The sequence below is a fragment of the Paralichthys olivaceus genome, chromosome 10 (genome assembly GCF_024713975.1).
Source record: "Paralichthys olivaceus isolate ysfri-2021 chromosome 10, ASM2471397v2, whole genome shotgun sequence".
NCBI classification, from domain to species: domain Eukaryota; kingdom Metazoa; phylum Chordata; class Actinopteri; order Pleuronectiformes; family Paralichthyidae; genus Paralichthys; species Paralichthys olivaceus.
Genome location: NC_091102.1, coordinates 23491708 through 23510527, shown reverse-complemented (window position 1 = coordinate 23510527; position 18820 = coordinate 23491708). Strand labels below are relative to the sequence as shown.

Below are 18820 nucleotides of genomic sequence, written 5' to 3'. Positions count from 1 at the left end.
ACCTCTCTAATTAGACCTTTATGAATTCTGATCATATGCTTACTCTGCTGCGTACTTTTGCTGGGACTTTTCTAGTCTTGATGACCACTCAAGGCCCCTTAGAGTACAGGTTGTTGCCATTCACCCATTCACACACACAATCATACAGGTCATCTTTTGGGAGGACTTTTTCTATGAGAAGCCATTTGGGGTTCAGTCACTTGCCCTTGTCTTCTTCGGGGAAGACTGGGATCAAACTGCCAACCTCCTTGTTAATGGTCAACCGCTCTACCCCCTGAGCCAGAAAAGCTGTTGAAAGGTTTTTTAAGGTCTTTTAAGGAGATAATGTATATTATGATTTGGCACTATGCAAATAAATTTGAATTGAATTAAACTGAACAAACTGAACTCAGCATGTTGAAATAATGAAATCTAATACATAGACCGTCCTACAATCATAGAACAGATTCTTTTTTTGCTGGAAAAGCTTTGACTTAATTTAGTGCAATTTCCAGGCCAGCACACAATCTGGTATTACAGACAAATATTTGTATGAAAAATTTTTTTTTTCAGTTTCTATATAAACAGGAACCTTATGAGTCAGATTCTGTCAGTGGTTTAACCAAAAACCTCTTCTGTTTGTATTAAAGTCTAGAAAAAGAGCTATTGCATAGGTTTTAGGTTTATCTAAATGTTTACATATAATATGGCAACAGCGTCCTCTGTGCCACAACCCTGTTTTAAGAAAATTGCTAGGCTATGTACCAAATGTATCTTATGTTATATGCTCACAAGATATCGGAACAATATTTTTTCTAGATTTCTAAATCACTGAGGTAAGAGCCATTGTTCTAAAATCCATCTGTTCTCTTGAACATGGAATTTTGGAATATGGTTTTATAAGTACTGCAAAGCGTTTTCAAGGGAGAGTGCTGTGTTCATCCAGCCTCCGTTTTCTTATAATTTTTTCTGTGTATGTGGTTTCAGACAGCTGCTGGAGTAACTCTCTGAAATACAGACCATGTTTTACAGTGCCATTTGGTTTTATGAATCAGATGCTGATAAATAAATCCTGCTGGTTTCCTCATGGTTCTTAAACGAAAGGGAAGGAGAAATATATGCTTAGATGAATATTATCTGTAGAAAATACTAGTTACCTTCTGGTACAGTCGTGATATCATGAGAAAAAAATGTTTCGTTCAGTTATTAAAGAGTGAAAAGGGGAGAAAAATGTCCTTATTTTAAGGTAGGTAACTGAGGGAGGAAGATTTGGCTTGATAAAATATTTAAGACAGTTTATTTCTACAACTTCCCAATTGTTACAATCTTGTTTCATATATGCTTGTTTTCTTCCACTAAATGTACATTTAAACAGCAGAAGCCACTTCTATTTTTTTAGTTACTTTCTGTTTTACCCGCAGATTTATACAATGAAACATTGAACAAGTGGAAAAAAAAACAATGGGTGTTTCAGTAGATAATAAAATGAATTTGGAATGAACAGAGTCAGAAACCAAAGCAGTTTCCAAACGTCAGTTTTTATTACATCCAAGAAATTGATTTCAAATTTTGTTCGAGTTTCAGAAGTTGCTCAAATGAATGTAACTACAAATTTGTTTAACCACAGTACAATTTGTTCTTAAAGGAATATATTCACCAAAAAAAATAAAATGCACCCATTATCTACTCACCACTATGCCAATGGAGGGGTGAGTGAAGTGATTGAGTCCACAAAACATTTTTGGAGTTTCAAGGATAAACAGCGTTGCAACAGAATCCAATACAATTGAAGTCAATGGTGACCTAGACTTCAGATGTAATAAAACAACAGAAGACACAAAGCATGCCTCAAACAAGGCAGGAGGTGCATTCACTGACCCACGGACACACCATCTTGTAGCTACGTCCGCTAGCTTAGCCACTTCTGGTGGACTTTTAGGCTTAAAACACGGTGTAAATGACCTTGTTTGAAGTCAAATTTGAATGTCGGGGCTTGTGGATGATTGGATGACACAACAGGAGCAGTATGGAGGCATGTTTTGTTTTTTCTGTTGTTTCTTTGGCATAGTAGAGAGTACATAATGAGTGTATTTTCATTTTTCAGTGAACTATCCCTTTAAGGAATTCGAACAATTTCTCATATTCAACAAAAGTTAAACAATGCTGATATAAAATATGCTTACCCCAAAAAAATTTCCAGATCATCAAACATGTATTGTGGAACAAGACAATAACACTGCTTTTATTGGTTTTGATTTAAATGCGGTAATTCTAATTGAATTCTTATTTTATCCCAAAGAAATTGTGATAAAATTGTCCCTTTAAATTAGCCAATCATACCTCATACAGATATGCTTAAGACTGAATTAAAAGGTTTTCTTTGTGGGCAAGATCACTAAAGTATTCCTCAATAAGTCAGTGCTTTTGTGAAATATTCAACCAACTTTAGAACAAAGAAATCCAATGTGCATGTCCAGTAAAGGTTTGCCTTTACAATCTTACCACACATAGGATAGTTTATTTTATTCTACCTAACTAAAAACAATCTCTATTTAAAAACATAATTAAGAATTAGAATTGATACTGTCTGATGGTTTGAAAAAGAAACCAATAAGTCTCCATCAAGTGGTGAAAGAAGACAATAAGCTGAGAAATATGGCATTTCTATCTTTTTGGGCAAAGTGAACATTGCTTTTTAACCATTTTAACAAGCAACTGAGATGGCTAAAATGTTGTTCCCTGAATTTAAGCAAGTATTTAAAAACAATGTGATTTCCTAAGAAAATGTCTAAATGTGATTAAAAGTGTTGTCATGTCTGGATCAACAAATTCACCATTCACTTCCAACCTCAGAAATTTGCAGTCAATAACACTTTGCTGCTAATCTCATTCCAGATAAGTGAAGATGAACTGCACCAAAGAAAAAACAACCAATCCTCTCACTCTTCACCTCAGCTCAGGTTACACTGTAGCCACTAACCGCGGCAAGCCCTGAATGGCCTGATGAAAGCCATTCAAAAATACTGTCTGGTCCAACGAAAAGCACTGGGCGGGAGCTCAGGGCTCATTTGACATGGCTGGGTCCTGGTCTGGTGTAAGCTGCAGATTTTTTCTAATAACTTGTCTGTGGCTTCAGGTTGGTACAGAGGCAATGTCATTGTGAGTAGAAGCCAAATGGAACCAAGCAATTCCTCAGTCCTGATGGGTCTTTTCTTGAATGAACTTATATTCGTACTGACAAAAAAAAATCACAAGAACAGAAGAGCTGTTAGACACAAACAGCTGAATACCCTTTCATGGCCAGTTTCTGCTAAATGGTAAATGGTTTGTATTTATAAAGTGCTTTTCCAATCTTCATGAGTACTCAAAGCTCTTTACAGTTTATAGTGGGGATCACTGGGTTCGAACCGCCCTCTGGTTCATGGACTCGGAAGGACACACAGATGCAATCCTGACATTTTATATAACAATATATATTATATTATTCATCTTAGGAAATCATACATTTCTTACCGAGGCTAGCTGCCGTCCTATGTTCCCCATTGTTATCACCCCTGCAAAGAAGATACAAGGTAACCAGGAGCGAATGTACAGGAAATCTGGAGAAGTGTACCTGTGCAGAAAAGAAGCACATAAAAGCAACTTGTAATTCTTTAAATAGTTAATACCAACACTTAACTTTCAAAAGTGTTTGCTCTGACAATCTTGAGACGACTATTTAGAAATATCTAGACAAAGGAAAGTTTAAAAAGAAATGAAAAAGCCAGTTAGAACATTTATTTTACAATGGTATCATCTTGTGTAACAAAGTTGATTTGTCAGAAATATACATAGTTATTTTTAAATCCATGTAGCTGTGCAATTCACAGGTAATACTGATGCTGCCACAGTGCAGTTTTTCTGTATTAAACATACTGAAGATGTAATAAATGCAAAGACCCAACACACAGTGAAAACATGAATTAATAACCAATTTCCTGTTGTTTTCAGATTATGATATTATATCTATTGTTGTCCCACTTGTTATTTTGAACCAAATGTATCTCAAATGCAGCCTTTTCAAAATGCTTCAGCCCAAAACTGTTTTCCCTCTACCTCAATGAAAAATGTCCTAAGGTCAACTAAAGATACAAAGGAGGTCATAAGGTTTAAGAGATAGCCATGCTGCAGAGAGAATTCAACTGCAACTACACTTGGCTTCATTTATGATACATGACAGATAATTATATAGGTACAACTGAGCACATTTGAAAGTGGAATTTGTACTTGTGGAAAGTCATTTGTAAATTTGTAAAGAAAATGCTTTGTTAAAACTCAACTTAAATATATCATTACAGGTGCACAAATCCTGTGTGAGAAATCACAAATTAAGAACCCCCTGCCTCTTACATGTTTTTGTTAAAGACAGTTGCTACAGCAAATATAGTGCAAAACACATTCATACATCTGTAACAAAGAATGTGAAGTCATGGAAAAAATGTGAACGTCCACAAATCAGTTATTCAATGAGTTGCATACCTGTAGAATATGTTCTCACAAATCCTTTCTTTTCTCTCAGATATTTGTCACAAACACAAGACAACAATCAGAACTGCTTGAATCTGCTGGCATGGTTAACAAATTATGTTTTTTCGGTTATAAATTACAAGTTCTGCACACTGTCACTTTTGCACCACATCTCAGTGAATGTTTTGTGTATCTGTCGAAACTTGGGGGTGCTTCATTCATTCACTTCTTATTTGAGGTGTAACTTTTGTGTTGTATTTGTGTAACACATTTCTTTCTATGACTTCAAATTTACTGATACAAATGAGGGACTATTTTCTAGAACTACAAGTTACTTTCTACAGTTAAGCAGCGACAAACTCAATGCTGTAGGCTGCTAGCCTCTCACTCTTCCCTTATTGTACCAATATGCAAACTTACTGAAAGACTCCATTGTAAACCAGGAGTTGAGTGGCCAGTGTTGCCAGCAGGGCTATGCTGATCCCCAAGCTGAAGCCACTACGTGAGCGGTCAAATGTCCACCACAGACCGATGGAAAGCGCCGCCAGAGTCAGAGACAGCTGGATGTTGTTGGCAAAGTCCACTTTCTGACAGAGAAAGGTCAAGGAACTTTCTGTATTTAAAAGTGCTACTCCTTTCCAACATGGCGAGCCAAAAGCAGTCACAAGTATCAATCAATCATATAACATCAATATCAATGGCACAAGCCAAGATACAGCTAATAGTTGCTCAGCTTGATTCTCTGAAAAAGACAGACGCAACAGGCGCATTAATAAAAAAGAAAAAAAAAAAGTAAACAATTATCTCATAATGAAAAAGCAGTGCCACACATATAGAAGGCACTGACGAAGACATCAAGACTGTTTATGGTGATAAGAGCCGACTACATTGTTGATGTAATGTAAACAAAATCAAGTGTTCTCCTCAACAGAAATAATACGTTACATCCTGCCTCCACCTGCTGCATCACCCCTCACCTGAATCCTGTGGAGGATTTATTGCTGTTGTGAATACTCTGAGCAAGAGAACCTCCTGCTGTGTTGTTCATGTGTGAAAGGAAAATCGTGGAGAAAGTCCAGACCAAATTCTGCAGAGATCCTCCTAGGATCTGAAAACGGCTTGTGTAAACAACCAGGTTCCCCTGATTATGGTATGTGCACTAGTGTACATAATACTGTGCATGCAATGGGAATACAGTCAACAAAGAGGAGAAATTCTGCAACCAATCAAATCTTAGAAAGATTTGTTGTTTTATTATTAGAAAGAACAGCAACAGATGCATAAAGCTTAAAAATCTTGAAGGATACAGCACTAGCGTGGTTGATGCCCACAAACACAGCCACACAGCGCATCACACTTGACCATTCTCGCTTGAACTTGTGTGGCTCACCCAGATGTCTGTCGATGAAGGGGTACAGCAGTCCAATCATTGCTAGAGGGCAAAAAAAGGGGGAAATAAGCATAGGGCAGAAAAACAAGAGGCAACACAAACAGCTTTCCCTGCTACAGCGGTAGTGCCAACATTACTAGTATTGTGTTGATGAGAATATGCTTTGAGCTAATATCTACACTATTCTATTGGCACACTGACAGCCATGGTAGGGTTCCTGGAGGAGCCAACAGGGGACAGGTCCAGGGTGAGTTTCCTGGGCCACATATTCTATTTAAGTAACTGTTAACAATAACATCATGGAATGTTAATCAAACAACTATAAAATATGGTGGCCCTGAGAATTCAAATAACTGCAATTTAAGAAAACACTTGCAGACACAACATGCAAATGGATTAAAAATCTTCATCAATGTGAAAACGCATACGAGGCAAATAGGAAACAACACCAAATACACACAACACAACCAAATACTCACAACACTACTAATTATTCACAACGCAAACCAAGCAGTGGCAGCTTGTTAAAACTGTGCACTGTGGCGGCGCCCCCTCCAACATCCTATGAAAAAAAAGCCTATATAAACATGTTATACTTAATTAAATTAGACAATAATAGTTAACTCATGCAATGCACCAGATAGACTGTAGGCGCCTGTGAGCATTCAATAGAAAAGTTTTAAAATTGTATTTGGTTCATTTCTGTCTAAAAACAGATACAATACTTAAGTGACACTCCCACTTTTATTTACAGCAAAATGTTATTGATTTAAGTTTCTTTTTGATCTAATGTGATTGTTCGACTCTCAATGCCGTCTCAGATACATCCACCATCACTAAGTTCCGCTGCGAGCAGACCAGCAAATATATGGCGACTTCAAGTGGAACTGCAACAAATCTGGTAATTTCCTTCCAAAACGCCCTTACACAAGGTGTTCACTCAAAGAAAAAAGGGATCTTGGGGACCGACCTGAAGACGAGCTTACACCCAGACCTTCTCTCGGTCTTGTTTTGAGAAACAGAGGTGGCTAACTGGATGTGGTTTAAGAAATGCATTTTATTTGCGTCCCCTGTTCGCTGTTTTGGCAGGAGGTACTGTGGACAACGATGGGGGGTGCATGACCTAAAACATCTCTCTAAAAAGTGCAAATGGAATTAGAGATTAGATAAAACTTTATTGATCCACATACCAGTTGCTACAGCAGCAGACAAGTCAGAATTAGATATTCAAGTATAGGAATATAGCGTAGAATAAAAAATTATAAAAAGGCAACGGTATATAAAATTTAATTTAAAAAAATGCTGAGTATGTACATTATATACACCATTTCACTGTAGTGGTTTGTATGAAATGTTGAAAGTAAAGTGCAGTGGCTCAGGATGATTGTAAGAGCAAATAAAAATGTTGTGAATAACAAAAAACATTTGTACAGCAGATTAACACAAATGTGCAAAAAGTTATTTTCTGTTAAAAAATAGTGCAAATAGTGTAAGTAAGTTGCCACAGTCATTTAGACAACACAATGAGGCTAGATTTTTGCGGCAGGCTTAGCATTGCTCAGCAGCTTGATGAAGGCTACAGGATTGGCATATTGTTTTTGTTGTGTCTGGCTTCAGTTTGTTTTCCAACACCGCAGTGCGCCATGCAACATCACCAAACACTCACAACACAACCAAATTCCTGCAACTCAACAGTACCCAATAGTCACAACACTACCAAATACTACCACTCTGTTCAGTATTTGGTAGTGGCCTATTTAAGTAACTGTTAACAATAACATCATGGAATGTTAATCAAACAACTATAAAATATGGTGGCCCTGAGAATTCAAATAACTGCTATTTAAGAAAACACTTGCAGACACAACATGCAAATAGATTAAAAATCTTCATCAATGTGAAAACGCATACGAGGCAAATAGGAAACAACACCAAATACACACAACACAACCAAATACTCACAACACTACTTATTAGTGTGTGAGTACTTAATTGTGTTGTGAGTAGTTGGTTGTGATTTGAGTATTTCTGGGGTTTCTATTTGCCTCCTACGTGTTGAAAATGTTGCATGTGTCTATTTTCAACTGTTATTCTAAGTGTGGGTAATAAAGAAGTTGACAACAAACAAAATATGTCAAAAAATGGTCTGTTTATATAGCATGTTTTTAGTCTTGATGACCACTAAAAGCACTTTACAATACTTTTGCCACCTACTCACACACATTCATGTATATATACATATAGCTTATCTATTGGGCAAGCATAGACAAGAGGCATATTAAAGAATTGGTTGTAATGTTCTGCCTCAGATGTGATCAAATGTTTTGCTGTTTAGCAAGTGTTTGTCATGTTCTGCCCATAAGGAAGTTTAAAATGTCAGCCTTCACTCAGGAGCAAAAATTAGTTTTTAAATGTAAAAAAAATAATAAGTTGACATTTTTTGTTATATCAACTAATATGAAATATGCCCAGCCAGTCAGATAGCGACTGAATAAAATACAAACAAAATGTACTCAATTTTAAAGAAATCAAATTTCATGATTTAACCCAGTGTGCAAAATACCTAGCGGCAAACGGAGGGTACCACCTACCTATTGCTCCAGTATAATGCTGAAGTACACCCCTAGTAAATAAATAAATAAATAAAATAACATTATGACATTATTATAATAACATAATGAGTATATTTTGATCATTTTGACACTCTCCACATGAATGCAATGAGGCTTGTGTGGTGAAAAACTCAGATTATAACCTTTACAGTATCCGGGGGGCCCTGCTGGTCAACAAGTTACTCTGCTCCTCTGCTCTTTTCTAATCACTCACACTTAGAGCTGATCTTTATAAAAACCTGCTGGATTAATATTTCAATCAATTAATCCATCAAAATAGATATGTATTGCCCACATTCACAAACTACAATTTGTCTCATAGGGCTTAACAAGGCGTGACATCCTCTGTCCTTATTTACGTTCCTGGATAAACGGGACATTGCTTCTTCTCCAACAATGAAGAACACACCATCTCGTCATAATCCGCGAAAACAACTTCTCTTCTTTCTGCAGGAGTGTGTGAGTGTGTCTCTGTCACTCTTCACACCCACTGGCCATTACATGTATTTATTTATAAATCAATGATTTCAGGTAATGAATCATTCTGGTCACTGCGTCGCGTCTTCTGTGTAATAGTACTGCAGATCCTAGCTTCTGATTAGTGTTGGTATATAATGTTAAGTGAGCACAGGTCAGTGGGGGATAGAGGACATGCGGCATGGTAATGTGATTTATTGTTGAATTTTGTTTCTTTGCAATGGTATCAAATTGGGTATCGAGAATTGTTGAAATTTCATGGTATCAGTATCAACTACTAAAGTTTTGGCATCATGACATCCCTAATCTGAAAATTACTAATTGTATTTGAGTTGTCCTCCAGAAACAAAATGAATACAGATGAATGCATGTGATTTTTAAAAAAATCATGTACATTTTGAATCATGTGAATGTTGACTTTGGCTGAATATCCTCCTACTGTGATCAATCTGTAGCCACATTCTGTACAACAATGTATGTGAGGATGATGGCAAATCTAGCAGTTAATGTGTATGTGAAATTTTGAAACGGTCTTCCAGCTACAGTGGAGACTGGCATGGTTGTTTGCTGTTCTATGAGCTATTCAATACTTGTGCTGTATGAAAACTTTTGTTACCAGAACTTAGACCAGACCTGGAAACCACATCTGTGCATCTATGTGCAGAACTTTTCTCTGTGTAAAAGTAATAATCTAAATAATCCAGACAAGAATTTTTTAACCCATTACGAGGGATGTGTTCACATACCTGAGGCCATGCCGCAGCAGGGTGGCACCCACCAGGCGGAAGAGAAGATACTGCTGATGACATCAGGGGGAAAGAGAGTTATGTTTCTCTGGACTTGAAGTAAGTTCAGCACCAGGGCCAGGAAGACACCCACAAAGAACAGCATGGCTCCTCGTATCACAAGGTTGGTGGTTCTACAATACAAAAAAAGTTTTTTTTTCTACAACCTGAAAAACATGTTGAGAGGAAAGCAGGAACTCAAAATACATTGCTTTAATAATACAATGACATAGTTTTTGTGTGTGTTGGTGTCAGCAAGGTAGGAAGAGAGTGAGAGGGACGGGCTGATGAATGTGTGTGCTGCTCTGATGAAAATTTTACTCATTTGAGAAAAGTATCAATCATTATGTGATGATTATTGTTGATATTGTGGCATCATTTCAAACAAATCAATGTTTAAGCTATATATAGCAAGTCAGAGACATCAGCTAAGTCTGGGAGAGACAGAGAGAGATGGGATCGACAGAAAAGTGAGTAGCTGAGTCAGTGTGTGTGCGCTGTTGAGATATATGCAGCCCATAGGTGCTCCAATGGATTTAGATCAGGGGAACGTGATTGCCAGTCAATGGCATCAATGCCTTCGTCATTCAGGAACTGCCTACACACTCTGGTCACATGAGGCCGGGCATTGTCCTGCACCAGGAGGAGGGCCTACCGCCCCAGCATATGATCTGACAATGGGTAATCCCGGTACCTACATCAGGGTACTGTTGGCTATAACATGGAGGTCTGTGTGACCTTCCGAAGATATGCCTCCCCAGACCATCACTAACCTAGACTAGAAAAACATTCACCTCTGCATCAGACTCTGTCACCATGTGCTCACTGTGAACCTGGTCTCATCTGTGAAGAGAACAGGCACCAGTGGTAGACCTGCCAATTCTGGTGTTCCCTTGCGAATGCCAAACGAGCTGCACTTTGCTGGGCTGTAAGCACAGGTCCCACTAGAGGACGTCGGGCCCTCATGCAACCCTTGTTAAGGCCGTTTCTGACAGTTTGGTTAAAAACATGCACACCAGTAGCCTGCTGGGGGTCATTTTGTAGGGCTCTGGCAGTGCTCCACCTGTTCCTCCTCACACAAAGGAACAGATACTGGTTAATGCCCTTCTATGGCCCTGTCTAGCTCTCCTCGTGTAGCAGCCAGTCTATTTCCTCCATGCTCTTGAGACTGTGCTGGAGGACCCAACTTGGTTGGGCTGCAGGCACCGCCTAACATACCTAATAGTGACAAGGACACTAGCAGAGAGGTATCAGTAGGGAATTCACCAATGCAGGTGAAATGGATTTACAATCACTTTTGCTTCCTAATTGGACAGATTGATATCCCTGAAGTTTAACCGACTTGGTGTTACACTGTGACGATTAAGTGTTCCCTTAATTTTTTTTAGCAGTGTCTATTAAGAATGTCTACCTAGGCCAACAGAGGTAAGCTCTGATGCTTGCTATAGAGCAAACAAAGAGCTACTGAGAGTGAGAAGGAATATCTTCGACTGGCTAAGTCATTCACCTGATCTCAGTTTGATCTCTATTGATGAAGACCAGACTACAGGCAGAGAGGCCATCACAACAGAAGCTGAAGGAGGCTGCCGTGATGCTGTGGCTACGACAGGGTGAAACTGTTACTGGGAGTTAGTGCATTCACCGCTGGTAGTCAAGTCCTGATTAATAAGACCCAATCATGAAGCAAATATGGGTGACTGCCTGTCCAGACAAAAAGCACACCCCCTAATAAAACAGGGCCAATTGCATTTCTAAAAGTGACTGTTTTAGAGGTTCAAAAACTCTGTAGAATGTAGACGCCCGGAGTAAATAAAGTAGAAAAGATGAGTTTTTTTAGTTTGTGCTGTGGCTCACAGACTGAAGAACAAAAAAAGTGTAACTGTCCAAATACTTCCAGTCTTGACCCTATATGCCTTGTGGTCTTGTTAAAGTGAACTTATGTGAAGCAGACAGAGCTAACCTGTTGGTGATGACTGAGATATAGGGACCACGGGGAGGTGGCTGCGCTTGCCCAACCCCTGACCACTGTTGGTGCCTGCTGGTCATTGCGCTACTGTCACTCATAGCTGTCAGTGTCAAAGACATTCGAAGGCCTAAGACAGAGAATATGGAAATGTATGGCACTTCTTTATCCACCAGCAAGTTCAATGTCCTCCCTTGACATCCTAAATGAAGATGAAAAACAAGGACAGGCAGGTTGTTAGCCAAGACTCAAAATACACTCTGAAAAAGGAACTTACATATTTACATTTTTTTTAAACAGTAAGTATCTGCAAACATACATATGGAGTATTTGTATAGGAATTTTGGGGGCGAGGGGCATATTTGTCCTAACTGTAACGACAGGAATGTTTCTATTAAATGTGATATTAGACAAACCTAATAATGTAACTTGACGAGTGGTCAAAATGGGAAGTTTTTTTTACCTGTTGCACACTGTGTGTGTGAGAGCGAGAGAAAGAGAGACCATGACCTTGAGTTCTTTGTTGACTTTGAATATCCTATAACTACAGCCTTTGTGATGTTTCTGATCTGAAAAATGTATTTTCTAGACTAGTCCTATATACTCAAATAAATTCCAGCCCTGTAGCTCCTGCAAATACAGTATTTCTAATAAAGCTTTTTAAAAACAAATGAATGGATTCAGTCAACAGAAACGCTGAAGAGGATTTATTTTTTAAACGTGTGCAGGAAGTGTTGCAAACATTTATGTTTGGCTTTTGAAATATAAGTTATTGGCACAACAGTTGGGGGAAAAAAGTTAAGTTGATGACTTAACTGATCTTTAGAAGTTCTATTTAAATAAAATAACACTCCATCGAAATTAGGGTAGCTTTACTAGCAGGTTAAACTAACTACCCTTTCCTAATTTTTATGCATTCATCTCCAGGCAGCATGTTATGACTAATTTGTGTGTTTAAAAAACGTTTTTCTATATATTGTCCACCTCTATTGCACAACAAAGTCCACAAGTCACTGGTCAATGTATATTTATATGTTTAGTGGTTATCTCTCTAGAGGATTGCTTATTTAACTCATGTAGGGTGGATCTAGCGCATATTTTTGTTTTTAAGTACTATATTCTTTCATCGAGCCCAACATTATTAGCGGAGCTCCTGAGAGCACCTATCGTATTGGTATCTTTATATACAGTCTATGATTGCTACTCATCTGATGCACAATAATCATATATTACAATGGCATCTCTATGCTGGACTTACTTTGTCCCATGCGCACTATATCTCAGTGAAATCGCTCTTAGATTGTATTACATTAATTTTGTGGTGGTAACTAACTGTCAGTGAACAAACGAAGAGGTGGCGTTGAAAAACTAATAGCTTTCGACTGTCTCTTCGCTCACTATTAGCTCCAACCTGTGGTCTCCTGCGGTTTAACGTAAACGTGTTGCATAAATAACACAGTTAGCCTGAGTGTTGTCTTTAGCAGCTACTCGGAGCATACTAGCTGAGGTCAAATAAGGCTCTTACCTCATGTCGACGAAGACCATCCACGAATACAATTACACATTTCAGAAGACACTAACTAATAGCTCACAGACTAATACTATGCTGCATTAAACGAAAATATTCGCTTGGCTTCTTCCTTTCTGAGACTACTTCCGGTTCCCCGGGCTGGACGAACACCTAATCAGCGTCTCAAGTCATGACGCCATCGCGTTGCTCTCCGCTGACGTGATACGTCAGCGGAGGCACTGTTCACCGACTAACCCAAAAAAGATCCATCACATATCTACAGAAATAATTGTTATGGAAAATAACACGTTAAAAGCTCGTATGGTACGGGAACCAAATGCTATTTGAATAAACGTGTGTGCTATGGCCTGGATTCCCTCTCTCTCTGACACACACTCTCTCTCTCTCTCACACACACACACACACACACACACATATACACAAACTAATAGATTTACAGAGATGCAGAGATGCAGAGATGAGGAAGTCATGGTGTGGAGTAGATCCCTCTTAATTTCCAATCCCATTTACACCATGTACAATTCAGCACACTGGAATTATAACAGCTTTCACAATGTTTGGAAAAAGGAGGAACAGAAGAAAGAAAGAGAAACTGTAATATTAGGCTGTTACTTCTGTAAGATCAAAACAAATTAGAATAGCAGCTCCTGATTACACATCAGACTTGGGTAGACACACATTATCTGCCCGGAACACTTTTATCATGCCGAAGTATCCTGTCAGTTCAACTCACTCCTGCTGGCTTGTGCCCTCTTTGCATTTGAACAATAATCAGAAGTTATAAGGAGCCATACAGTGATTAAAGACTACTGCGTTTAGATAGATAGATAGATAGATAGAGTACTTTATTCATCCCCGGAGGGAAATTAAGGTGTCATAGCAGCTTGTGTATCGGAACACAACAAAACACAATGCAATAGAACAAAACAAAACAAAACATTTAGGTAAAAAGAACAAAAACAGAAACACAAGATGAATAGGCAGACAAGTAGTGCAGTGGCAATATGATGATAATAGTAATAATGATATGATGGTAATGTTATTGTTAGACAGTATATAAGAATATTAGTACAGTATATATTTATATATATATATATATATATATAGTATACAATATAACATAATATATATTTATATAGACAGTAATTATACCAATATAATAGCAGTATATAGTAATAATGGCAGCAATAGTATATATAATAATAATAATAGTAGTAGTAGTAGTAGTGATAATAATAATATAATAATAGCATGTACACATGTATAAATATGTGTATATAGACTTGTAAATCCGAAGAATATACAGAGAATATGCAGAGTATGATATAATATGATATGATATATAATATATAGTAGGGTATATATATAAGTACTTGACTATACAATATACTGGCAGTGTAAGAATACGTGGACTGGATGTGCAAAAGACAATATTATTCTATAAAAAGGTCTGTAATATTAAAATGGTTTAAATTAACACACGTAGTGTAGTGCAGGGTACATGGTGCAAAGGTGACAGGTATGTTAGTGCAGTTCTGTGATGGTGGCTCTGACAGAGGGAGATGAGTTGTAGAGTCTTATTGCGGTTGGGAGGAACGATTTCCTGTATCGCTCCTTAGAGCAGCGGGGTTGGATGAGCCTGTGGCTAAAGCTGCTCTTTAGCTTGTCCAGTGTTTTGTGGAGGGGGTGAGAGGGATTGTCCATGATTGCCCGCAGTTTTGCCAGCATCCTGTTCTCCACCACCTCCTCCATGGTGACAAGCTTAGAGCCAACCACAGACTCAGCTTTACTGATGATTTTGTTCAGTCTGTTGGCGTCCTTTGCCTTGATGCCCGCACCCCAGGACACCACAGCAAAGAAGATGGTGCTCGCCACAACAGACTGATAGAACATCTGCAACATCTTGTTGCAGACATTGAAGGACCCGAGCCTCCTCAGGAAGTAAAGCCGGCTCAGGCCCTTCTTGTAGACGGCCTCTGTGTGAGTGGACCAGTCCAGTTTATCTGTTCGTTCTAGAATTAATGAGGCACACATTAACACAGAAATAAGTCCAACATTTTGTACATTATTAGTGCACAGCCAGGACATCAGGGAAAGTAAGCGCAACAATCTGGATTCATGACCTGGCACCATTAATAACTAAGTCAATGTGGTTTTCAGTTATTGTGCAGAACTACAGAGACACCTAAACAGGCTACAGACAGGAAAGATGTTAAATTATCATACAACTTAGTTTTGCTTTTAAGCTCATTGTTGCAGGAGACGACAACCCATTTATTAAGGACTACATGATATTAATTTAGTGGGCCATTATTAGGATTAGCTCTATGCTAGTTAACCAGCACAGACAAATGCGCCATAGTGGTCCAAAAACTACTTTCAAAATAAAAACCTTTTTGGGTTTGGGGAACTGAGACTGAAAAGTACTGGAAGAGTATGTTGTATATGGGTAGGATAAGGCATCCTACAGCATAAGATATGGCCTGTTCTAGTCAACATTCTGCAAATACACACACAACTGGACTTGACTATTGAAATCCCCTATTATGTGGCTCCACCAATATCTTGAAGTCTTCAGAGACTCTTCACAGCTTGTACAAAATGCTGCAGCATGTGTCCTGACAAGACCAGGAACAGAGATTATATTTGTCCTGTATTAGCTTCACTACATCGATTTAGAAAATAATTTAAAATCTCCTCCTCACCTACAAAGCCCTTAATGGTATGGCACAATCCTTAAAAGGGCTCACAGTACACCTAGTATCACCCCACTAGCTACCACTGCAATCTCAGAATTCAGGCTTACTTGTTGTCCCTTAAGTCTCTATCAGCTATCAAGCTCCTCTCCTGTGGAATCATCTCTCATTTTCAATTGGGGAGGCTGATGCCCTCTCTAGTTTAAGAATAGGTTTAAAACCTTGCTGTTTTGATAAAGTTTATAGTTAGAGCTGGTTCAGGTCATTCTTGGACCAGCTCTTAGTTATCCTGCTATAGGCCTGGATTGTAGGGGAAACATGACACATGGAGCTTCTCTTTCCTCTTCTCCCTTTTTATCACATTAATGTCTCATCAATACACATTACTGACGTGACCTCTTCCCCGGGTTCCTTGTGCTTTTATTATTGCAAATCCAGGATCACAGCTGCATCCACCTCACTGCTTTCAGATATGCACTGGACCATGGATCTTGGATCATTATCGTGGATCGTGATCATAATCATGGTGGCAGCTGACTGTGGATAATTGCATTATTGCATTCAGCAAGAGGAATAAGATATGAAACACAGACAATATAGTGGGATCAACTTATTATTGATTTTACAAGAGAGTTATTAACAACAATAAATATATTTTATAGAGAGTAGCAATCCTATGCTTTAATAAACACTTTCAAAGAGTTTTTATTGACACATCTTAAAAGGAAGTTTTCATTTGGTACAAAAACTATGAATTTTCAGGGCAAGGAAGACTGATCTGAGCATGGCTACATGTCAGTATTCTGAATTCAGGACAGCTACAGTGATAAACTCAAGCTTTTGTTATATATGTTTTATCTACTCACTGTACCACTCATAGCCCCATGGGATATTCACTTAACCCCAATAATTAGAATGATAAAGGAAGCCGGGTAGGTTAGGGGAGGGTATGGGGGTTTTCAATTAGCTGTTGAGGGCTACTTTGAGGCCCCCTGATTCAGTCAGAGAACAGCCAAGGGTACGGTTCATCATTCTGCCTGTGGGTCTTTTCATTATCATACCACTGAGTCCTGCTGTCATTTCCTTCAGTATAAATGTGAGTGATGGCGTGTGCGGGTTGGGCTGTGGGACTGGTTGGGGATGGAGGGGTGGGGCCAGGTTGTCATCGTAAATGTCATCCCCATTGGATCATTGCAGGTCCCTGCTCCAAAATAATAGGCCCTATGACCTCTCTGTTGTCTATAATTAACCTCTAACCCCCTCCCTCCCTTCCTCATCCACCAATCCCTAGACCGTCATGATATGTGGGAGATGCTGTTTGCTAAACCTCGCAATCCGTAGCCCCCAATTCTCTCACTACAGGCAAAGGAATAGATTAGGAAAAGGGTGTAAAAGCAACACAAGAAAATGAGTGCTGCTCTTGTGTTCCAGTGAATGTGTCATATGTTTGGGATGACCTCAACATTATACATAATGATGAACATTTTTTGGCACTGCTTGACATTTGCTCTGAATTTGCATTAACCACAGCTCCAGCAGCAGGGGAAAAGCTTGGCTATCAACAAAATGGAAATTATCTGGAAAACATAGGTACCTTGCTTGTGCAGGCATACTGACATTTACCACAACAATGAAGGATCTGATGAGAAAATTATGACAATATTATGTGTTGGCTGAATAAAGACAAAACACATTCGAAAGCCAATGATCCCGAATAGCTCGAGCTGACACTACATAATGGGATTTTGAGTTTGTGCACACAAAATTAACTAGCAAAGACAGAATTTTACACAGACATAGATAGGAAATATAAGGAGAGAGCTTTTCTGTATCTTGAGCAGCATCAGGGAGCAAAGGCATCTTTCATTTTAGGGCAGTGTGTGGTGCATTGTGTGGTGCATTTCTGTCTGTGCAAATTCTTGCTGAGGATATGCAAATGCCCTGTTGCTGGCAGCACCATGGAAGCTATACCAGCATGTGTGTGGCATATTGAATGATAATGACAAAGTGGGTTATATCCCCTGTGAGCAAGCCTGCGGAACAATGATTACAGATTGGCCACTGTGTCCTCAGTAACACAAGAGACTGTGATTCTAATGCTAATCAAAGCAGCAGTCCATTGAAATATATCTGTACTTGCCATGCAGGAGGAAATAAGATGAAATATCACAGTAAGCAGTAATTGTATAAGGAAGTCCTTCTTTTTTCTGCTCACAGGAATTGATACAGTGGCTTTGGCAATCTTAACCCATTGCACCACCTGCTGGCAAAAGACAGGTACCAGGGTTAATCAAGATTTCTTTTGTTCTTGGGCACACTGAAACAATTATCTACCACTGGGCGTACATTATTGATGTATGAGCTTGACTGTATTGTGCACTATTCAATTTGTTCTTTGAGCTGGGAGTCTGTAAAGATGACACAGTAATGTCTCCTCTTTGAATGTACTTTATTTTTATTCTGAGGAGGGAAGCAAGATGGCAAGCTGAGGCACAGTGATGCTCAGCTGCACACTCCATATAGGTTAATGGAAGGGAGGAGAGTCTGAGCTCATGCTGCATCTGATTGGCTGGTCAACGATGTGCAGCTTCTCCGCAGAACAACCTGTCACTATTAATCAGAGTCCATCTCTTAACAGCCAGCCAAGGCTATCGGAAAGGTGAGCCCATTGCTATTCAGGACGAAACAGATGATAAATCATTTGTACATAATTAGTGCTCAGCAAGGTTACAACTGACACGTATTTTCATCCTAATTAGGAGGTAAATTTGTTCCATTAATTTAATTTGGTGCGCATGAGCAGCTCTACACCTAACTAAATTAATCTTACACCTGCCAGCAGTGTATGGTGTTGGGCATTGGATTACAAGAGGAAATGGGA

General features: G+C 38.8%; 1 protein-coding gene across 2 annotated transcripts; it reads right to left on the bottom strand.

Moving 5' to 3' along the window:
* Positions 1–1498: 1498 nt before the first annotated feature.
* On the bottom strand, positions 1499–13422 carry insig2 (insulin induced gene 2). 2 transcript variants are annotated; one of them, XM_020099579.2, is made up of 7 exons: positions 13238–13422; positions 11710–11914; positions 9711–9883; positions 5793–5917; positions 4906–5072; positions 3493–3592; positions 1499–3213 (listed from the first exon to the last, which is right to left on the bottom strand). In XM_020099579.2, the coding sequence occupies exons 2-7, from the start codon at positions 11832–11834 to the stop codon at positions 3172–3174; spliced, it is 732 nt and encodes a 243-aa protein (XP_019955138.1). In that variant the 5' UTR covers positions 11835–11914; positions 13238–13422; the 3' UTR covers positions 1499–3171. The 2 variants fall into 2 exon arrangements, with proteins under 2 accessions (XP_019955138.1, XP_069389060.1); XM_069532959.1 differs by lacking the exons at positions 11710–11914; positions 13238–13422 and adding an exon at positions 8467–8498 and having other exon boundaries at positions 9711–9819.
* Between the last annotated feature and the right edge of the window lie 5398 nt (positions 13423–18820).